The 24,129-nt window shown below is 38.5% G+C and overlaps 1 protein-coding gene across 1 annotated transcript in view; it reads left to right on the forward strand.

Annotated features, from left to right (window-relative positions):
* The window catches only part of STT3B (STT3 oligosaccharyltransferase complex catalytic subunit B), an 81,193-nt gene that overhangs the window by 51,490 nt on the left and 5,574 nt on the right, over positions 1 to 24,129 (forward strand). Inside the window, exons 6-13 of the mRNA XM_034760841.1 lie at positions 9,020 to 9,118; positions 10,672 to 10,818; positions 14,008 to 14,056; positions 14,813 to 14,967; positions 16,243 to 16,454; positions 19,365 to 19,552; positions 20,141 to 20,312; positions 22,839 to 23,012. Of these exons, the coding sequence (XP_034616732.1) occupies positions 9,020 to 9,118; positions 10,672 to 10,818; positions 14,008 to 14,056; positions 14,813 to 14,967; positions 16,243 to 16,454; positions 19,365 to 19,552; positions 20,141 to 20,312; positions 22,839 to 23,012 (1,196 nt within the window). The remainder of the gene's footprint in view (positions 1 to 9,019; positions 9,119 to 10,671; positions 10,819 to 14,007; positions 14,057 to 14,812; positions 14,968 to 16,242; positions 16,455 to 19,364; positions 19,553 to 20,140; positions 20,313 to 22,838; positions 23,013 to 24,129) is intronic.

Consider the following 24,129-nt stretch of genomic DNA (forward strand, 5'->3'; position numbering starts at 1 on the left):
TTCCTTGTTCTCGCAAAGAATATACAAACCCAGTAGGGCTAATTATGGAGTTACTGGGTGAATTCAGTGAGCTTTGTTATGTAGCATGTTAGACTAGATGATCAAAAGATGGTCCCTTTTGGCCTTAAAATCTATGCACTTCGGAGCTTTGACAATTTTTTCTTGTATACAAACTTTGGTATAGATTTCTAATCAAGTAACATCATTGAATTAGAAGCCTAGTTGTTTTTTTTCTCTCCCAGGCAAAAGGGAACTGGTAGCCATATGGAAAACCCTGTATTTAATTCAGAGAGGGGAGAGTTTCATGCAAGTAACTGTCACTTCTGGATTAAACAGGAATATGTGTTGCCTTCATTGTGGCACCTCAAAGATGGAATACGGTTGGGATTAAAAATTGGGTATGAGATCCTTGGAGCATGAAGGGATTTGGAGGAATTTTAATAATAGTGTGAACTGAAGTATGAAAATAGCATACACAGTGCACCAGCTTTTCTTTTTCTGTTTCAAGAATTCTTAGGCACTGCTGGGAAAGAGAGAATCTGTCTGTGATGGTCACTCTTTCTGCCTTTCCCAAACTTTCTGGAGGGAGGTGAATAAAGTAGGGGAAGAATAAATTATTATGTAGAAAACATAACAATAATATAGGAGGCTTAAAAGTGATGCTTTATTTTAAGATAGTTTAATAGACAAATATGACATGCACTGATGAATGTCAGTTACTTTTATTCCACAGGATGGCAGTGTTGCAACATTTTCATGCTGTTATGAATGATTTATAACAACAGTTCCTTGAAAATTGAGTATTATATAGCAAAAATATATTCCCTTGACATAGCAGATGATAAAATAGTAGCCAGACCAAGGGCTCAAAAAGAAATGCTGAAAGGAAGCCTCTAAAAACAAAAAGATGGCAAGTCATCTTGATTGTTGCGTCTGGTTATTTTAGCTACTTTTCTATCCAGTGTATTGTACAAGAGGGGCCTAATTCCTTATCAGAGCTCCTAGGAGATACAGAAATACCAGTAATAAATATAGGACCTGATCCTACTATGAGCTTTGTATGGATGGAACCTCATTTAACTCAGTGGAACTTTGTGTGGGTTTATGGATCCGTCCTTGGGGAGCTCATTGCGGGATTGGGACTGTAGCAAGAATGTGGCCCAGAGTATTTGTAAAAATGATAGCCAGTGTGCTGCCTCCCAGTTGCCAGGTGAAGAAATGACAAGAAGGCTAAAGTCTATCCTGAAAGTTGCGTGAAAGCTTCAGCTTACTATAAGCGACCTTGGAATAGATAGGGTTTGTAATCAAGAATTGCTTTAGGAATGTCTAGAAAATTGAAGCCTGGGTTGAAGCAGATGACTGTTTTGGAGAATCCTTTGATGCCAAGTAAAGTTAGAGTGACCAGTAGTGGAGAGCAATGATTATGGAATGTTCTGTGATGAACAGCTAGGTGGCTAGTTTACCATTTTTCCCTTAAGGTGACAACTTCCAGGGTTCAGAACTGGGAGAGCTAGTTAGTCAGCTTTCAACTAGGAAATAAGAGATGGGGCTGAGCTTTCACTGACAAGTGTCATGTACTTCCAAGTTGAATGATAAAGGGTAGAGATATTCTAAAAAGATATAGAATCATATATTTAAAGTAGGGGGCCAAGCAATTTAAAAAATTAATTGCGTGATTTAAAAAATTAATCTTGCAACTAAACAATAATAGAATAGCATTTCTTTAAATATTTTTGGATGTTTTCTACATTTTAAAATATATTGGTTTAAATTACAACACAGAATACAAAGTGTACAGTGTTCACTTTATATTTATTTTTTATTACAAATATTTGCACTGTGAAAATCAAAAGAAATAGTATTTTTCAATTCAGCCTCATAAAGTACTGTAGTGCAGTCTCTTTATCATGAAAGTTGATCTTACAAATGTAGAATTATGTACAAAAAAAACCCTGCATTCAAAAATAACACAACGTACAGTAAAAGCTGTGTTATCTGACACTTTATCAACCAGAAAGCTCTATTAACCGGCATTTCTGATATCTCCCAATACAAATCTTCAGTCTAGTAACCAGGACTAATATACTACCCACTAGGTTATGCAATTGCTCATTCTGCATTCTACTTTCATGCAAAAGAGGCAGAAGACAAATAGGCAAGCTGATACCAGGAATTTATTCAAAAAAGCAGCTTCCAGGGTTTGTCATAGGGCAGGAGTGGGCAAACTATGGCCTGTAGACCGGATTAGTCCGGCCCTTGAGCTCCTGCTGAGGAGTGGGGTCTAGGGCTTGCCCGTTTCGGTGCTCCAGCCCAGGGAAACAGTAGCATGCCCCCCTCTCCGGCTCCTATGTGTAGGGGCAGCCCGGGGTCTCCTCTCTGCCCCCGTCCCAAGAGCGGCCCCTGCAGCTCCCATTGGCTGGGAACCTGTGGATGGGGCAGCATGCAGAGCTGCTTGCGGTAAGTGCCGCCGGGAGCCTGCACCCCTGAGCCTCTCCCCACTCCCCTGCCCTGATCCCCCTCCTGCCCTCCAAACTCCTCGGTCCCAGCCCAGAACACGTTCCTACACCTCAAACTCCTCATCCCCAGCCCCACCCCAGAGCCTGCACCCCAATTTGGAGCCCGCACCCCATTCCCCAGTCCAGAACCCCCTTCCGCACCCTGAACGCCTCATTTCTGGCCCCACCCCGGAGCCCACACCCCCAACCAGAACTCTCCCTCCCACACTCCAACCCCAATTTTGTGAGCATTCATGGCTTGCCATACAATTTCTATTCCCAAATGTGGCCCTCGGGCCAAAAATTTTGCCCACCTCTGTCATAGGGTCATTAGAGTCAGCCCAATCTCCTACATCTTCTACATCTACAATGATAACTGATGTTGATAATGATGCCCCATAGGCACTGCAAGATCCTGAAGTGCTTTCTAAATCACCAAAGATTAAATTATGTTCAGTATAGTTTTAGTGTTAAATGTGTTTTTAGTGATCTGGGTGTATGTCATGCACTGCCCATAGTGATATGTAGTGTCATAATATAACCTACTGTATAGAAAACTTTACCTGTATAACCCTAAAGCCTGGTCTACACTGAGGGGGGATCGATCTAAGTTACGCAACTTCAGCTACGTACTTAGATCGACTTACCGTGGTGTCTTCACCACTCTCCCCCGTCGACTCTGCCTGCACCTCGTGCGGTGGTGGAATACAGGAGTCAAAAGTAGAGCGCTCGGGGATCAATTTATTGTGTCTAGACTAGAAGCAATAAATTGATCCCTGTTGGATTGATTGCTGCCCGCCGATCTGGCGGGTAGTGTAGACGTACCCTAAGTGCTTCAAGAAACCACTCTGCAGCGCAGTACTAATACTGGACTGGTGAATACCTGTGTACTGTACTATTGTAGTTTATACTTTATTCACTTGTATTCTAATTCTTTGAAAATTGGTATTCCATTGATAAACCTCAGTTAACCAGAATATTTGATAAACCGACACGCCCCATTCCCCCAACATGCCGGATAACAAAGCTTTTACTGTAAAACTTCAGACCCTACAAGTCCACTGAGTCCTATTTCTTGTTCAGCCAATCGCTCAGACAAAAAAGTTTCTTTACGTTTGCAGGAGACAATGCTGCCCACTTCTTGTTTACAATGTCACCTGAAAGTGAGAACCTGTGTTTGCATGGCACTGTTGTAACCAGCGTCGTAAGATATTTACAAGCTTGATGCATTCAAGATTCATATGTCTCTTCATGCTTCAACTACTATTCCAGAGGACATGCGTCCATGCTGATGACTGGTTCTACTCAATAACAATCCAAAACAGTGTGGATCGACGCATGTTCATTTTCATCATCTGAGTCCAATACCAGCAGCAGAAGGTGGATTTTTCTTTTTTGGTGGTTTGGGTTCTGAAGTTTTCGCATTGGAGTGTTGCTCTTTTAAGACTTCTGAAAGCATGCTCCACGACTCGTCCCTCCCAGATTTTGGAAGTCACTTCAGATTCTTAAACCTTGGGTTGAGTGCTGTAGTTATCTTTAGAAATCTCACATTGGTACCTTCTTTGCATTTTGTCAAATCTGCAGTGAAAGTGTTTTTAAAACGAACAATGTGCTGAGTCATCATCCGAGACTACTATAATATGAAACATATGGCAGAATGTGGGTAAAACAGCCGGAGACATACAATTCTCCCCCAAGGAGTTCAGTCACAAATGTAATTAACACATTTTTTTAACGAGCGTTATCAGCATGGAAGTATGTCCTCTAGAATGGTGGCCGAAGCATGAAGGGACATATAAATGTTTAGCATATCTGGCACGTAAATACCTTGCAAGCCAGCTACAAAAGTCTCATGCAAACGCCTGTTCTCACTTTATGGTGACATTGTAAATAAGAAGTGGACTTGTAGGTTCTAAAGTTTTACAATGTTTTGTTTTGAGTGCAGTTATGTAACCAAAAAAATCTACATTTGTAAGTTGCACTTTCAGGATAAAGAGATTGCACTACAGTACTTGTATGAGGTGAATTGAAAAATACTATTTCTTTTGTTTATCATTTTTACAGTGCAAATATTTGTAATAAAAATAATATAAAGTGAGTATCAGGGGGTAGCCGTGTTAGTCTGTATCTACAAAAACAACAAAGAGTCTGGTGGCACCTTAAAGACTAACAGATTTATTTGGGCATAAGCTTTCGTGAGTAAAAACCTCACTTCTTCGGATGCATAGAGTGAAAGCTACAGATGCAGGCATTATATACTGACACATGGAGAGCAGGGAGTTACTTCACAAGTGGAGAACCAGTGTTGACNTCAACACCATTAATCTGGGCTTGAATAGGGATTGGGAGTGGCTGGCTCACTACAGAAGCAGCTTTTCCTCTCCTGGAATTGACACCTCCTCATCTATTATTGGGAGTGGACTACATCCACCCTGATTGAATTGGCCTTGTCAACACTGGTTCTCCACTTGTGAAGTAACTCCCTGCTCTCCATGTGTCAGTATATAATGCCTGCATCTGTAGCTTTCACTCTATGCATCCGAAGAAGTGAGGTTTTTACTCACGAAAGCTTATGCCCAAATAAATCTGTTAGTCTTTAAGGTGCCACCAGACTCTTTGTTGTTTTTATAAAGTGAGTAGTGTACACTTTGTATTCTGTGTTGTAATTGAAATCAATATATTTGAAAATGTAGAAAAACATCTAAAAGTATTTAATACATTTCAACTGGCATTCTATTGTTTAACAGTGCAATTAAAACTTCAATTAATTTTTTGAGTTAATTGCGTGAGTTAACTGTGATTAATCGACAGCCCGAATTTAAAAGTCTGTACGCTTGAGGATGGGGGAAGCAAGGTGAGCTAAAAGTAATATCGATGACAAGATTTTCTTAATGAGTATTTGTTGATGTGAAGTCTCAAAATAGAATGTTGATGCTATTGGTGCAGTCTTAGGTGAGATATAAAAGGAAGAAGATAGAGCCATGGCATATCTCAAGGATTTACCAAGCCAGTGAGGTACAAGCTTATAATGAAGACGATAGTGACAGAGTCCTGCAGGTAAGGATATAAGAGGAAAAATAAACAAATCTACAGTAATTCTGATCTGCTGCAGAAAAATTCCTGGACACATTATTGTGAAATTGGAGATTACTGAAGATATATAATGTGGGGCCTTTAGCTGCTCTGGTATAAATATTAAGGAACACAATGAAACATGAGTCATAAGTTACAGTATTATGCTTCAAAAAGGGAATCTATCCATGAGCCTCTCTTATCAAAAAAGAGCTAGATAAGTTCATGGGGGAAGGTCCATCAATGGCTATTAGCCAGGATGGACAGGAATGGTATCCCTACCCTCTGTTTGCCAGAAGCTGGGAATGAGCACCGGGGGATGATCACTTGGTGATTATCTGTTCTGTTCATTCCTTCTGGGGCATCTGGCATTGGCCACTGTCGGAAGACAGGATACTGGGCTAGATGGACCTTTGGTCTGACCCAGTATGGCTGCTGTTATGTTCTTATCAGGTGCAGCATAAGAAAATAGATTAGATAATTAAACTCCACAAATGACAATTTTTGAGAAGTCTTGGAGAATGTAACAGGTAACAGGGACCTGGAAAAAGTTAATTTAGTAAATATCTCTTTGAAAGAAAAGGCAATTAACCTGTTAAGTCTGACTTCCATTAATTAAGTAATTGGCCAATTGAGAGAAGAAATCAGAATATGTAATTGAGGTATTGCATATACTATAAAAGACAGAAATACTACAATTGTGCCTAGAGAACTAGAAATAGTGACACAAACAAGTGCATAACAAATTGGCTGTGAGCTTCTAATCTCTGCAATTTTTGTGCTGCGTATCCAGAGGTATCACTACCAGAGGCCAAGGAAATGAACCCAATGGTCCATTTTCATATGACTCTGATGAGACTGTACTTAGAGTGCTGCGTTCAGTTGTGGACACCTTAATACTGAAATGTTTTCAAATGGGGGGGGGGTAAATTTAAGGGAAAAGGGTGATTCGTAGGCAGTTTGTACTTACCTATCTACAGAGTTACACATAGAATTAGAGAAGTTAAGGACTGCAAGGGACCATGAGAGGTCATTTAGTCCAGTCTCCTGCACTCCAGGCAGGACTGTGTAATCACTAGGCCATTCCTGATAGGTTTTTGTTTAACCTGTTCTTAAAAACCTTTAATGACGGAGATTCCACAACCTTCCAATGCAGTTTGTTCCAGTGCTTAAATACCCTGACAGTTGGGAAGTAATGTCCAACCTAAACCACCCTTGATGCAATTTAAGCCCATTGTTTCTTGTCCTATCTTCAGAGGTTGACAAGAACAATTTTTCGCCCTCCTCCTTATAACCTCTTATGTACTTGAAAACTGTTATCATGTCCCCTCTAAGTCTTCACTTCTCCAAACTAAACAAACCCAGGTTTTTTTCCAGTCTTTCTTCATAGGTCATGTTTTCTAGACCTTTAATCATTTTTGTTGCTCTCTTCTGGACTTTCTCCAATTTGGCCACATCTTTTCTGAAATGTGGCACCCAGAATTGGACACAATACTCCAGTTGAGGCCTTATCAACACAGAGTAGCTTGAAAGAATTACTTCTCATGTCTTGTTGACAACACTCTTTCTAATCCGTCCCAGAATGTTTGGGTGGTGTTGTGTTGTTTTTTTGGTTTTGTTTTGTGTTTTTTTGCAACAGTGTTAAATATGAGTCAATAGTGTATCTTGTAATCTATTATAATCCCCATATCCCTTTCCGCAGTACTCCTTCCTAGGCAGTCATTTCCCATTTTGTAAAGTAGGATTTCAGAGTTACGAACACCAGAGTTACAAACTGACCAGTCAACCACACACCTCATATGCAACTAGAAGTACGCAATCAGTCAGCAGCAGAGACACACACACACACCCCCGACCCTCCCAAAAAAGCAAATATAGTACAGTACTGTCTTAAACATGAGCTACTAAAAAAAATAAAGGGAAAGTTTAAAAAAATTGATAAGGTAAAGCAACTTAATATGCTTAGATTTCTGTTTAAATTTAATCTTCACTTTGAGTATTTTGTGTTTATAATACTTGTTTGTGGGGGATAATAAAATGTACCTCTAGTGTATTTTATCCTAAATTACAGATGTGTATTTTCAATCTTACCTGTCTCTTAATGTAGTTTTTGTCTTGTAATTAAACATAAATGTTTTCAGGTAAACATTAATTTGCTACACTGTGGTCTAGTTGGCCAAGAAACACATTTTGGTAGCCCACTTCTAAACTTTATTATCCACATCTGTTTAAAAGCTGAGATACTCGGGTTATGTTTGTGGGGGTCAGGTAGAGGAATGGGGTTTTAACCACCACTGTTTATTCTCACTGCTACTTTTGATCTGTTTAATCTCTGATGCCAATGGTATTTATTTGTATTAATGGAGCGCCTAGAGGTCCCAACTAAGATTGAGGCCCTGTTGTGCTAATTATTCTACAGCTGCATAGTAGCTATATATAGTTATTTTTTCTGTAAAGTTCAGGCTGCCGTAAACAAACTAAAAGTAGTACCGTGATCTTGCTTTTTAATATTGCAGTAGATTTGTGGCAACTACACTGAATGACATTTACTAGGATCATGAAATCCATAATCCTTTCAGACTCCAGTAGGCTCTTAAAAGCAGGAGCATAATACTAGTCCTGCTTAGAAATTGCCATACCACATCTGACCAGTAATCCAGCTAGTTCAATGTTGTGTCTGATATTGGCCAGTACCAGATGCTACAGGGAAATGTGTAAGAAGCCTTGTAGTGGACAGTGATGGAATAACCTGCTCATAATGGAAAGTTTCTCCCAAATCTCTTCAGGTAGTAGATGGTTTATGTCCTGAAGCATGATGGCATGAAGTCCCTTCAAAATAAAATGTTCCTAATTTTATCTAATATTTTACTCTGGATGTTGTTATTGTCCATGTAAATTCTAATCTTTTTTTCCCCCCTCCCAATCCTGCTGAATTCTTAGCTTCCAATCCTTTGTGGTTTTATGAGTTTCAAAGTTTAAAATTATATGTGGTGCACCATGGGGGGGGGTTTAAGGCACTTTTATTTATTTTTTTGGTTGCTTTTCAAGTTAGACCTCTACCTCGATATAACGCTGTCCTCAGGAGCCAAAAAATATTACTACGTTATAGGTGAAACCGCGTTATATTGAACTTGCTTTGATCCACTGGAGTATGCAATTTACTCTAACTTTCATGCTTTGCAAGAACATATTAGTGCAATTAGTAACAGTGGTCTCCTTGCTTCCTCCAGAGACATTGTTAATGAGAGTGTTCCTGTTGTGAAATTTGCTAAGATCTTTTCAGGGTAAATCTGAATAAAAATAGAGTGTAATATAAATCAATACTACAAATACCTAAATGATGTAGTTCTGCTATATTATGTGTCATTACAGATGGGGATAAAAGGAAAATTGAAATTGTTTTTTGAAGTATTATGTAGTAATTCATACTCTTCCCCTTTTCTCTTCTATAGCATATAGCACTTTCTACATTGTGGGCTTAATATTATCCATGCAGATACCTTTTGTGGGCTTTCAGCCAATTAGAACAAGTGAGCACATGGCTGCTGCAGGTAGGAAAACTAAAATTCCTTTAGTATTTCCAAAAATTTGAATGCATCAAAGAATCCCACGAATTTTTGGTAGAAAAGTTGCTGTTCACCTCCTTTGTATTATGCAAGTCGTGAAAGAGAAACATGCTAGCTAATTAAATTGGTACAGATAGAAAATGTTACAATTTAGTAAATAGCAGGGGAGATGCCTTTTTAATTGTTAAATTATCATTTTTTTGTGTGTGTAAGTTAATGGAGGTAGTAAATATTTTACCAGTATTAAACTAGATCATTTCTCAATATGAAGTCATGTATTGACGACTAGATCAACTGTAATTTTGGAATATAATGTGACTTTTAAGTGTCAAAAACAGTTGTGTATTTGGAATGTTTGGTAGGTGGAATATAACTTCTACTGAACAACTGAATTTATAAATAATTTAAAATCTTTGATTTTTTTTTTCTGAAATAGTTTGAATAGTGTGAAACATTCTAGGTGAGGGATTTTTACATTTTAGTATTCATAGTTTAAATTTTTCAGTCAGCTCCTCTTGTATGAAAATTTACTTTCATTTGTGCCAAGATACAGACCATCTAGTGCAGGGTTGGCAACGTTTGGAATGCGGCTTGCCAGGTAAGCACCCGGCCGGGCCAGCTTATTTACTTGCTGACGTGGCAGGTTCGGCAGATCGCGGCCCCCACTCGCCGTGGTTCGTGTCCCGGGCCAATGGGGGCGGCGAGAAGCGGCACAGGTGAGGGATGTGCTGGCTGCGGCTTCCCGCCGCCCCATTGGCCCGGGACGGCGAACTGTGGTGAATGGGGGCCGCGATCGGCCGAACCTGCCGCGTGAGCAGATAAATAAACTGGCCCGGCCTGCCAGGGTGCCTACCCTGGTGAGCCGCGTGCCAAACGTTGCCGATCCCTGATCTAGTGTTTTGATTTCAGGAGACCTGTGTTAGATTTTTGCAGAGTGGGTCATTGGAGCAAGTGCCAATGACGACAAACTGGGAATCTTATGGGAAGTAGTGTCCCCTGACTCCTCAATAGAGGAGTGCCTTCCCTTTATCAAGAGCAACATTTTTAACTCTTTAAAGATACACGAGTAATCTAACTTGCAAATTAGTCTTGTGGATCACGTATCAAATGAGCATAGGTGTTAATGGGTTCTTGGCCGGAAGGGTAAGCATTGCAGTAGTCTTCTTAAAAGGTCATACAATGTTTCCCAGAATTCCAGCATAGGCTGTTTCTACACTACAGACCTTACAGCAGCACAGCTGTACCACTGCAGCTGCGCCACTGTAAGGTCTCCTGTATAGCCCCTGCATGCCGACAGGAGAGTGTCTCCTGCTGATATAGCGCTGTCCACACCAGCACTTTTGTCAGTGAAACTTATGTCGGTCGGAGGCGTGTGGTGGGTTTTTTTTTGTTTTTTTTTGTTTGTTTGTTTTTCATACCCCTGATGAACAAAAGTGCTAGTGTAGACATAGCCTTGGTCAAAGGATTCCACAGGTATACCAGCTATTACTTGTTCTATTGGAGAATTTAAACAAGAATTTTCCTCTTTCTTTAACCAGGTGTGTTTGCACTGCTGCAAGCCTATGCCTTTTTGCAGTATTTGAGAGACAGACTAACAAAGCAAGAATTCCAGACCTTGTTCTTCTTGGGTGTGTCACTAGCTGCTGGTGTTGTATTCCTGAGTGTCATCTATTTGACATATACAGGTAAGAGACCTCAAATGAGAACTGTGTGTGTACTTCAAAGTGAAGATAAAAGGTGATGAATGCTCATAAATTAGCAAGGGTAGGAATAATTCTTGTCTGACTAAAACTAAGCAGTATGTGAACAGATTCTAGGTAGTTCGTTCTTACTACTCTTTAGGCCTGTCCTGTAAAACACTGTTGTTCCAACTCTCTGGGCCTCCTGGACAGGATTTTTTGTGATGTTACCAAATGTCTGATGTAGGCTAGGATGAGATCACCAAATTCACTTGTGACCTCAGCCAGATTTGAACCTAAAATAGATAACTCAGACCTAAAGAGGTTATCAGTATAATGCAATTCCAGTTGGTCAGTAGCAATCTGTTAAGCATATATTGGGTTGTTAGACATGTTTTCTGGCTTTTAAAAGAAAAAGTATCTAACTCATTGATTCTGTTACATGCCTGGAAGATGTTTAAATGAGGCAAGCAAGTGCCTGTGTTATTTGAAGCCTATGTGTTTTCTTCTTCACAGTGCACTGAAGATAGAAGTTCAAATTTATATTAAAAAAAAAGTCAAAATCTAGGAAACGTGTAGTTTACAAAGACAAGGGACAATTTACAGTAGAAAACTATTGTAAATCATTATTTTCTCAAATACTGAAAAGGAACAGATAAAATAGGTTTTGGGGGGAAATGTGGAAAAGAGATAATGTACTATGAAGTTCAAAATTGTGAAAACTGGTGATACACTTGATAATGTCCAGAAGTCAGAACAGAAAGGTAATGGTTCTCTTCCAAGCTCTGCCCACAAAATAAGATCCACCCACAAGTGATGCTGCTCACAGTTTATTGTGCAGATCTTCAAAATATGGTCAAGCAGACTTTCAGGGCTCTTTGGGTTCAACTCCCTCCCTTTGGGGTCCATATGTACTCCTGGACTCTGCTAGGTACTTTGGATTTGACTTCCACTAGGTAAGGCTTATGTGTCCCACTAGGCTTGTTGAGTTGGTTCCCCTTTAAGGGTGCCTGAGATGCTCAGCTATGCTCTTTTAGGCTCCTTGGGCATATCTTCTTGATAGGGAGAGGGAGGTAGACAACGTCTCCCAAGCCTGGTCACTTATGCCAAAATATCATTGAATATCTGAGTTCGCACTCAGTGATATTGTTGCCGGCCCAGATGGGCCCGAGGAGGCAAACAGCAGGGTTCATTGCCCGGTGTGCGCCGCACTAATAGACACACCAGGAGTGGAGAAGCAAAACCAACTTTATTCAAGAGCTCTGAATAGGCACTAGGAGACCAACACGTCTCAAATCAAGCGCAGCACATATCAGCACATGTTCCATTTTATGTTCCAAGCAGTTTCTGTGTAAGCCTTTGTCTGTTACTCCCTCTTACCCTTCCCACCCCTCCCTCCTCTAGCAGTTACAGCAGACACACATTGTGGCTTATTAGAACAGTTCCCATTCGTATGCTTATCTATGGCCTTGTAGATTCATGCACACGCAGTCTTTCCCTCCCCCTTTTCCCCCACATTATCACTACAAGTTTTGCTAGTGTGAACAAAATTACAGCTGTCTGCTAGAAAAGCTGACCCTTACATTTCTGCTTCAGCATGTAAGCAGTTAGCACAGAAGTAGGTGAAAGTTCTTAAGATGGAGTCACTGTGGCTCACTTAGACCCAGAGCAAAGGAGTTTCATCGGCTCTTCTGGCCTTCCACTCCCCTGAGTTACCTGGTAGATATGCCTAGTGACACCAACAATATGAATGTACAGTTGGCACCTCTGGAGCTATTTCAGCTTCTACAAATGCAGGCATAGCCTCAAAAACACGAGTGGAGTGTAAAAGATGCTATCTCAACAACCTTAACTGCTAGAGTTACTTTAAAAAAAATTTAAATAAAAGTTAAAATTCTAGAAACTATGGCAGCAAGAAAGATGTGCCAGTACACCATACTGATTGAATCTGAACCCTGATGTCATCAAATCAGGAATTCACACATTACTAATTGCTTTACAAATTGAAGTATGAATGTATAACATAGTTGTTCAAAAAAAATGCTGCTGACTTTAGTGGTCAGGGTTGTAACAGCAATCTTTTTGTTTTGCTGTTGAGCTGAAAAGTTACAAAAAGAACAAATATAGATGTTACCAGATGCTTCCACAACTTGCTGGATTGTGATCTGCCTTCAGATACATGTGAGCAGTTCTGTAGGAACCTACAATATATTTCAATTTAGTAGTAGTAAAACTAGATCACCTCTACATCCATTTATAGAGGGTAAAACAAATACATATATTTACCCTCTGTTTTTCAATATTGTCTGTATGATTAAGCAGAAGGTGTGGCTTGGGGGAAATAAACTCATGTACACAAATTTGCCCTCACCACCTCCTGTTATAGAATTAGAGATTAAAACTTTGCATCAGTTACGTTCAGCTGACATGCAGACTTGAGAGAACTTTTTCCTACTCCATGCATAAAGCCGTATGGATTAAAAGATGAAATTTTATTTTTCATGCTTCAGTTTAATACTTTTCTGTGTCATTTTCATTAAATGACAAATTGAAATGTGACGGGGAAGGAAAAATAAAAGTTCTTTCAGCTTGGAGATATACAGTATCAATGCTTTCTTTTTGTGTTAGAGCCATGTTCAAAAAGCCTGACACTTTTACATAAGGTTTATCAGGGTGTCCGAATATGCATTCACTGTTGCATGTAGATACTGCAGTGATGGCATTATAGCAATCAAATGTTAGATGAAATGTTGATGACTTAGGAACAGTACTTTGCAAGGGAAGTATTTAGGTAGTCTGTTCTGTTTTATTTTGATTGAATGACTCCCTTCTCCAAACGCTAAAGACTGTCTTTGATTTTTGGAACATGTGTCTTAACTATTACTCTACCTTTTGATGATTTGTTGAGCTGTGTGAGTGATGATGACATTGAACTGTACAGTATAGTGTAAGTCCTGTAAGGCTGAGAATTCTTAGCTCCTTAAGAGGAGAATCATTGTTAGTTTTGCTATGATACACAGTTTACATGCATGTCTATTTGACAGAAATAATTCTATAAATTATATGGGTTTTCATGACATTTTTTTAACTTTTAAACTTTCATTGTAATATATGCTTATGCAGACATCTGAAGAAATAGCTAAATCATTATAATTAAATATCTAAGCAGATTAGTTTTTTCCTTGACTTTTTCAGGTTACATTGCTCCATGGAGTGGCAGGTTTTATTCACTGTGGGACACCGGGTAAGTAGGGATAGAGGACTTGTGCATTATTTGTCCTGTTGAAATATAAAACACACACTTTCCATCCCACCTTCCCATCGATAAAAGCTCATATATAAATTTTCCACAAACTGTTTGGAGAGAGCATTTACATAACCTGTCTTGAAACTGTGACCAATATAGTTCCAAACATTGACATTTTACTAAGTTTTTCCCTTGTTGACAATTGAGAGGGTTTTCCTCAAAATGTTGCCTCTTTTAGATGTTTGTAGATAGGTAGGTGGCAACTATTTTAAAACTATCAAGATTCTAACTTCTGTGGAAGTCTTTCTTTGAACCAAAAAAATATTCCCCAACTGAGATTTGAGACACTTGTGTCTATAACATACGGTATCATTAAAAATGTTCCATTAACATTTGGGGACAGATTTTTTTAAAAAAAATAGGACACCTTTAAGTTATACCTATGCAATATGTACAGACTTAGCACAAAACGTACATGAATCTTTGACAGTTATCTCACACGCAGGTTTTTAGCACTCTTGCATATGCGTGCTAAATGTATATGTCCAGTCTGTGTGAATAATTCTATTTTGAATATCATAAGATATAGGACCATATTATGTATTGAAAAGGTACCTCAAATTTCTGCTGAATAAAGTCTTAACATTTTAAATTAAAATGTTTACTTTTAAATTTGCTTTTGAATTCTGATTTATATAATTTTGGCAACTTCATCATTTCAAAATAATTTGAACTGAATTTTTTTTAAACAAGGTATGCGAAAATTCACATCCCGATCATTGCCTCTGTGTCTGAGCATCAGCCTACAACATGGGTTTCCTTCTTTTTTGATCTGCATATTCTCGTGTGTACTTTCCCAGCAGGGCTGTGGTTCTGTATCAAAAATATCAATGATGAAAGAGTCTTTGGTAAGAAGATATTCACAAATTATTTTCTAGAATCTTGTCTTCATCAAAGTTCTGCTTTGTTTGGTGTGCTTTGCATCCCATAATAAAGTTGATATGCATTTTGTATTAGAAGAAGGCTTCAACAACTGTGTTGTTGGATAGACACTTTTGTAAAGTTTGCTGTCGCCACATAGCGTTGAACGCAATTTATAGCAATTTGATTTACTGGAGATGATAAAATATTTTCCAAGAGATAGGACTGAAAATATTAAATTTCTTAATATGGTTCAATGTACCAGCCAAAATCAGGGCTTTCAAGGTCCCTTAATTCTGCTCCAGCCCCTTTGATCCAGCATGAACGAGGCCAGAGTGTGGGGGGGGGGGGGGGGGGGGACCTCATTTTTTAGTTAATACTTAAGTCATATAATCCCTTAGTGAATTTCAAAATTTCAAAATTAAACTAGTGAAGGTCTGGAACAATTTCCATTGCAGATCTCCTTTTCTATAAACAATAAATTATTAACATTTATGACACAGTCCACATGGTTGAAACTGTCCTAGCAACAATGTCTAAATAATATTTGCTATAACAATTTCCCTTCCCTGCGTTTTTTCTTGTGAAAAGCACTCTTACTATTATAAAGGTATTCTAGAATGATAACATTGTTCTACTGGGGGATCGTGAGGGGGTTACCTTACAATATTGCTAGCAAAAACATGTTTAAGTGGTTGGAGGTATGTGCTTGGAAATGAAAGGTTGACAACCCCCTGTAGATTTGCAAAATCTCATGGAGTGATTATATATGTCATGACTTACATTCACATCAGTTTTTATGTAATTCCTTACAAATTGTAACCTGATTTTTCTGTTTCAGTAAAATATCCAGTCTAAAGCCATTCTGCTGTATTTTTATCAAATGAAATTACACAATTTTCTTCCTTTTACCAGTTCATGTAGAGCGCATTTTTGGTGAAATACCACAAGCTGTTAATGAATATCAAAACTCGGCTCTAATTCTCACTAAAAGCTGCAAAGTTAGATTTTTAAGAAGCCTTTTGGGGATAAAAGGGATGTATGTAGATGTAACACAGTCTTTGTAAACTATTCAATAAGAGCTTTTTACAATATTTAACAAGATGTGTGCTATAAATGTGCATTATATACCAAGATGCTGTCAACCCCATTTAGGAGATGATATCTTTATTTCTGAGGCTAATTTAATGACATAGTAATTTCTTCTGAGAATAGCTGAATGTTATTTTCTAAATGTCATTAATGGACTTCTGTCTCTGCAGTCGCTCTGTATGCAATCAGTGCTGTTTACTTTGCTGGTGTGATGGTTCGTCTGATGTTGACTTTGACTCCAGTGGTCTGTATGCTGTCAGCAATTGCTTTCTCCAATGTGTTTGAGCACTATTTGGGTGATGATATGAAGAGGGAAAATCCACCAATAGAAGACAGCAGTGATGAGGATGACAAAAGAAACCCAGGCAACCTGTATGACAAGGTGAGCAAAAGAGATTCCGAGGCATTGCTGATATATCCTTATGCACTTTTATACTAAGCCTTACAGATTTTTCATTGGCCTTCATAACAAGGAGCAATATAGTCTGAGGTTCAAAGCTTCAATGTCAGAGCTTTGACGGGCTGAATTTCTTCCTCTTAAAGCAAGGATTGCTGCAGTCTGATAAGGCATTATTATAAAATGGATATAGGACCTCGTGGAATTGTCACTTCTTGGATGAGAAGTCGTGTACATGTGTGAAGCATTATTATTATTTTAAACCAGATGCCCTACATACTTTTACTTAAACACACTGACTTCATTCTTAACAGTTTGATAAAACTATCAACCTTGTCTTGAGAGGCACAACAGTGGAAAAAGCAGAAGGCTGATGGTCAGGATAGAGGTGCAGAGGAGCTTGTATCTCCCTGAACTGTGTGTCTTAACTCAGTGTGCAGATGCTGACCTTGAATTCCAAATACACAAATACAGTAAAATTGCATTGCAGGCTTTTTTTTCCTACTCTAGCTATTTCTGGGAAACACCCTGGAGGTCAGAACATAGCCTATTTTTTGCCCAGTATATTTTACAGCTGTCTATAAACTACTGTTGTAGGTCGGGATCACTGGCATCAAGAAATTCAATATTAACGCTTAGAACAGACACCCACCAATAAGACACCGCAGTCACCCAAGTGTAACCATTTGGGAATCCATGTATTTGGTCCTTCTTCCCAGAAAGGTAGGATTGGAAGTTCATTTTCCTAAAGGATTAGCTGTACAGATTCTATCTTGTCACCCATTTTAGTGTGTATATGAGGACACTAAAGGACATTTATGCTTTCAAAGCATACTATCGGTAAGCTGGTAACTCTGAATTAAGGGCCAGATTGAAAGTCTATTGAAGGACTCCAATTGACTTCAGTTGGTTTTGGATCAGGGATTGAATCTCCTTTACAGCAAAACTAAATTCTGCAGTCTCACTTCTCTTCCCCCTGCCTGCTCGAGAAACTAATTGCAAACTGGCTGCAGCTCAAACCTTACAAGACTACAAACCTGCTTGTTGGTAGAGAAAAACATTTAGAGGAATTAGGTGGGTTGGTGGTACAAGTGTACCATTTATTGATGGCATATGCCCACCTAATACAAGGATAACTTGTAAACTGGGAGTTCTATCATATCCATCGTGGCTCCGATGGAGCAGTGGTAGCCCATAATGCTTGTCCTATCTGCGTCTAGCTAGTAGCTGTAATTGTTGCTGTCGTTTATATGGACTTAGTTATGCTCAGACCTGCCTTTGTTATCTCTGGGTAATGTGCCCTAATTAGGGCTACATTTGAAGCTTCAGCTATGAAGAATGTACGTCTGTTTCCTAGCCAGCACAGATTTGACATGAATTTGCCAAATAGTTTCAGCCAAAAAAAAATGTTAGGACTTAGATGCCATTCACCAAATGGCTGTAGGAAGAGAAGGTGGTGGCAGTGGGGAGAGCCACCTTCATAGAAATGTCAGCCTGCTGGTGAAGGCATTCACCTGGGATGTGGGAGACCCAGTTCGTCTTTCCACTGACTTCAATGGTCTTTGAATCAGGCCCTTAGCTCAGAGTTATCAAGGTTCTCATTCAGTCTTTCCTGTTGAAGCTGTTCCACTCTGGATAAATGAAGCCATTGGAGGAGGGCCTTGAACTTGGGCCTCCTGCATCTTGGGTGAGCGCCTTACCACCAGACTCTAGAGTCATTCTCACTGTCTTCCCCTGGCATTCATTGTCATTCATAGTGGCAATGCATAGTTCTTTGACCAGAGAAATAGAGTGAGAATGACTCTGTAGTTAAGCAACCATTTCTAATCTCCTAGTGCTCAGACCCATTTTCCTTACAGGAGTTATTCACCTGGGACAAACTTCAAAAGTGCCTAAGCAATTTAGAAGTCTAAATCCTATTGAAAGTCAGTTTTACCCCAGGAGATTATGTAGCGGTCTAAGGATTAAAGAAAAATGTATTTAGTGTTTTGGCTTCCCTGGAGAGGGTTTCACAAACCAGGAAGTGGTGTGCAGGCTATAACACAATTACAAGCTTGCTGAATTGAAGTCAGAATATTTTATTTGCCATGCAAATGTTTTTTTGTTTTTTCTAAATAGCAAAAACTTGCCATTATTTTCTCTCAAATACAGTGAAAAATAAAGGATTATATATTTTATGAAAAGATCATCTTCATAAACCTTACATTGCGTTTTTCCTGCTTATGAGGAAGATGGCAGCACATGGCTCCTTGATATTTGTGGCTTTGACTAACTTTGTATTGTAACACAGGAGACTTGGTTATCTTTCCTTTACTGTTTTTTTTTCTTGCAGCAAATATACCCACTTCTTTCCCTCACCTCACCCTGCCTCAAAAAGATATTTAGGCCTCTTCTTTCCTTTTTTCACATCTAAAACAAACCGGAACACACCAAAGAGGTTCTTGTTTTTCTGAGGCAGAATTCAGAAACCCATGCTATTCACTGCAGGTTTATAAAGTTAACCAAAATACTGTGCAAGAGGAATATCTCCTACCTAACCTTAACAATGGCAAGCTTTGATTCTTGTAGCTCTTCTCAACTACAATGGCCTTATTTTCACCTCTTACTTTGCCCTGCACTCAACTGTCACCCCAACAAGGCTCTAAAGCATTCATCTGATGTGAGCATTTTATGCTATTAAGAAAATTTTAAATGAAGAATTCATTTTACATGGTACTGGATGTAAAAATCTCCCTGTACATATTCAGATTTGGAGAACTACTTTATTGATCTTTTTATTTACATGATATTGTGAGTTGGCAATGGTGTAGAGAAAGCTGTTGGGTCCATTGCCATGGCCAGAAAAACATCTTTTATATCTAAGCTGCTGTAACAGTTCCATTTGTGTTTATTCAGGCAGGTAAAGTGAGGAAACACGTATCTGAACAGGAAAAAACAGAAGAAGGACTGGGTCCCAACATCAAGAGTATTGTTACTATGTTGATGCTGATGTTGTTGATGATGTTTGCTGTCCACTGCACTTGGGTAACTAGCAATGCATACTCCAGTCCTAGTGTTGTTCTGGCTTCATACAATCATGATGGGTAAGAAAGCACTGTATATTTGAAGGCAATTTCTAAAGGCAAATTAAAAAAAAAAAAAAAAAGTTGGTGGGCTCTTGAGATTGGTATCTCGAGTTGTTTTGCCTTCCCTTTCAGCTTCTTCTATTCTATTTCTGTAATCTCAGATCTGACCTAAATATCCAATTTCTAATTCTCCCCCCCCATCCCAACAAAATGGTAAAACTAGTTTTATGTAGTCAGAAGTAAAAACATCAAAATACTTGATTGACTTTTAATTTAAAAACAATTTGTAAGCTAGCTTATGTTTACAGATAATGTAAAAGATGCTGCACGTAGTTCATCCAAGTATAAACTCTGTACTTGAATATACTATTCAAAATACAATTTTGTCACCTCTTCAAAAGTTTTGTTTTCTGACTAGCCAGCTGTCATCATGTTAATCAAATCTCTTGAGTGCATATCATCAGCAAACTTACTTTAGAAGAATTATGTGTGTATGCAGATTGTTTTGAGCATTGATTTAGATCTCCACAAAGCAGTAGCCAACTAGTGGTTAAATTGACGCTGACATTAGTTTGAATATAGGCTAAACTGATGCTTCTCTTTCAGCACTCGGAACATCCTGGATGATTTCAGAGAGGCATACTATTGGCTAAGACAAAATACAGATGAACATGCTCGAGTAATGTCTTGGTGGGACTATGGCTATCAGATAGCAGGAATGGCCAATCGGACTACTTTAGTTGATAACAATACCTGGAACAACAGCCACATAGCCCTGGTAAGGAAGGTAGTTTTATGTACTCTGAGGTTAAAAATATCAAAATATCTGGCTGACTTTTACTCTAAAAACAGCATTATATCAGTTACATTTGGTTAATAGTTGGAATGTTTTTCTTCTGAATTGCAAGGGATAGGCACAATTTTTATATATATAAATTCCCTACGTCTCAGGTGAGTAGAAATTTTAAGTCCTGTGTATTATAGGTGGAGCTGGTAGCACTGCCTATAGTTAAGGTTGCCTGACATTTCCTGTGATAAGACCTTATTTTCATTTGTTTATAACTTTTCCAAACTTTAACTGTTTGGGCTCAGTTTTTCCAGGTCAGATGCCATGCATTATGATACAATCTTTAATTACATGATCACATGCTATTTTTTCCCACAGGAACCCTGCTTCATTCACTGCACAGCATATGGACAGATATGAGAATGTATCAGGATTATGTAGTGAAGGAGGCTGAGGCAGTAATCCACCAGACATTTATTGCAGTAGTTGGTGTGAAGCAAATGAGGCAGGGGATTGCAGGAAAAGGAAAGATGGTTTTATGGTTAGAGGTTGCCTGCCACCCTAGAGAATTGGATTCTATCCTTGCCCCTACCATAGAGTTCCTGTGTGATGCAGGACAAGTCACTGAATAAAAATATTCATAGTTGATCCTAGTTATGTGTTCCTTGTTTTCTGGATGCCCAGTGTGAGACAGCTGGGGCAAGACTGGCAGATCCTTCTCAAACTCACTGCTTTTCAAGATATAGTCCCCCATTCTGTAGGTATTGCCTGCATTCCTTGCTCTTATATGTGTAACTTTTGCATTTGACTTTATTAAAACATGTTTTGTTTGAATGGGCCCATCTTACCAAGCGATCCATATCACTTGATATGACTGTCCTGTCTTTATCATTCTTTACCATTCTGCCAATCTTTGTCATCTACAAACTTTATCAGCAGTGATTTTATATTTACTACAGATTCTTGATGAAAATGTTGAATAGCATCAGACCTAGTACCAATCCCTGCAGAAGGTGACTAGAAATGCCCCCATTATATGATTCCCCATTGATATGTATTTTTGAGATCTGTTGATTTAGCCAGTTCTTAATCTAACGTGTGCTTTGATACTGTGTTGTGCTAATCTTCGGCTGTAATCTCTGTGCTTTAGTTCCCTCCAGTAAAATGGAGATAATACCATCCAATTTCACAGGGGTGTTGTAAAGACAAATTCATTATTTGTGAAGAACTCCGATACTATGGGGAGAGCACAATATTAATACCCATGTGGATCTTAATCATTCTGTATTCAGTACAGAGGTTGAATGGTGGTGGAGAGAGAGAAAAGGCTTGGATCCATACACTGGATAACTGCCCATTCACTGAACGAAGGGTCCTGTGGGAAAAATAGTATATGACCATGTAATTAAAGCTTGTATCATAATGTATATGCATTAGGAGGCCAAATTTAATGTTGCATGGGTCACCTTAAGTCTGGCATTTCCTAGCTTTTAAGTCGTTGACTTAACAACCTTAACATTCTTTAAATTTTAATTTTTGATGTATTTTAACATAAGGAATTCGCACATAAAACAGTTGCCATAGTAATGTATATCTTAGTGATGTATTGCTATACTTTCATTTACTGTTGAGCTTCCTAAATTTAAAGTGGTGCAGGTGTTGACCTTGTAAGTGTATCTTCTCTATATCTCCACTCTGTTATTTTTTTTTTTTTTTAAACTCTGAAAAAACAACTGTTATATGAGAGATTCTGGCTATGGTTAATAAACTTCATTTTCTTCCCCATATATTACCTTTTGACCTAAAACTTATCTGTAGTGTTTGAACTTGAAGAGCTTATCTTGGTGGTGGGTTTTTTTTTTTTTTTTTTTTTAAATCTAAGTGACTCCACCCTGTAAATCTTAAATGGGGGAGAACAGAGAGTGAAAAGAAAGAGAGAAACACACACATTCTTACTCCTCTCTGAAACATTTGCCTTTTGGTTATATAGACACAATGAACTCAATGAAAGTGAAAAATGGAAAATTAAGTTGCACGTTAAAGAATTTGTTGATTTGAAGTTATCACAACTCTTTTAAAAATATTTTTTCATTGTGTACTGGGCCACTCTGCCAAACAGCATCTCCTTTATCTGTTGGCAATTCAAATGTAGTTTGAAGAAACAGTAGAAGAGCAAAAAAAAGTTGTATAATAACTGTCCTATATACTGTAAAGATCAGTCCAACAGACACTGATTTTTCCCATGAAGAATAAAATAATTTTCATAGGGATTGGGTTCTTCCGTTTCCAAATAAATGGAGGAGTAATGGGTTTTCTTTAGACAGAATGAGATGAACAAGGTCTGTGAAGGGTAAATGCATGTGTTTTGAACTGCATCACCTCAGCTTGTGTTCAGTGGTGTAGCGCCATTGACTTCAGTAGAGCTACAGTTATTTACATCAGCTGAGGCTCTGGCCCTTTAGCTTGCTGGTAAGCAATTGTACAGATACTAAGATATTTGTGCCTGTAATATTGTAGGTGGGAAAAGCAATGTCATCAAATGAGACAGCAGCATATGAGATCATGAGGAGTCTGGATGTGGATTATGTTTTAATTATTTTTGGAGGTGTTATTGGCTACTCTGGTGATGATATCAACAAGTTCTTGTGGATGGTGAGAATAGCAGAGGGCGAGCATCCCAAAGATATCCGGGTAAGTGGAAATGTAAACAACACAGCTAGGAGTAGTGTGTCCCTGGCAAAATACAGTATTTCTGTGGGATCCATTTTTTGGTACCATATGGCAATATCTTATCTCGAATCCCATCATTAACTAAAATGTCACTTTTCTAGTGTGACCTTATCACAAGGGGGAAATCTATATGTTTTATTACCATTTTATTTGATAACATGTGTTCAATCATATGGTTTTTTAGGGTTCTTTCATGTTTGGATGGCAAAGAGTGATAGTCTGCTGTCTTTAAGTATATATGGTCTTAAAGGGTCAGTCATTTTAAAGCATTACATTTTTTAGTATGTTTCATCTATGGAATTGAAAACTGTTACTGAAAGCACAGGATATCTACTGTAATAGCCTGTGTGGGTCACAGTGTGACCATTGAGCTTTGAACTGCATCACCAAAGGGATGTTCTGAACATTTAAAGAGTTACTGTTAAGGAGCTGGTTTTTTTAGTTTTTATACTACAGTTCCAGGAAATGAATTTCTACCACACTGAACTATGGGCCAATAGGAGAGTAAAATGATTTTACTTATATTGTAGGGTAGGGAATAGCCACATTTTCTAAATCAAGATGCAAGTTCTGCAGTTCTTGAATATTGCAGGAGAAGACAAGCAACAGTCTTAGTAGACAAAAGAAAATGTTGTGAAGTGAGCAGATGTAAGGGAGCAATCTGCTCAGTTAGTTAAAATTCAAGCACATGTCCAGGGACAGTAACCACCGGCCTTTGCTTGACTTTTTTTTTAATTTATTGTTCTACACAATCAACAATTCCATTTCCTAAATGTTAAAATGTGTGGTTTCAAGTGTGTTGTATATACAACCTATAGTTCATGCTTATATCACAATAGCCATACACCTAGTTATGTTATTCCAGAATAATTAATAGTAGTTCAGGTGCATAAAGCATAAAATACTAATTCTGGTAGATGCCCAACTAAATTATACACCTTATTTGATCAATATATCAGAATATTGGTGTTCTCCAAGAACTGTTTACTATAGAAATACTTGCAAAAACAAGTCACATACATCTACATACAATAAATGGATTAGCAAGACCATGTCAGCTAGGGGGTAAATTTGTTCA

The sequence above is a fragment of the Trachemys scripta genome, chromosome 2 (assembly GCF_013100865.1).
Source record: "Trachemys scripta elegans isolate TJP31775 chromosome 2, CAS_Tse_1.0, whole genome shotgun sequence".
Taxonomy (NCBI): domain Eukaryota; kingdom Metazoa; phylum Chordata; order Testudines; family Emydidae; genus Trachemys; species Trachemys scripta.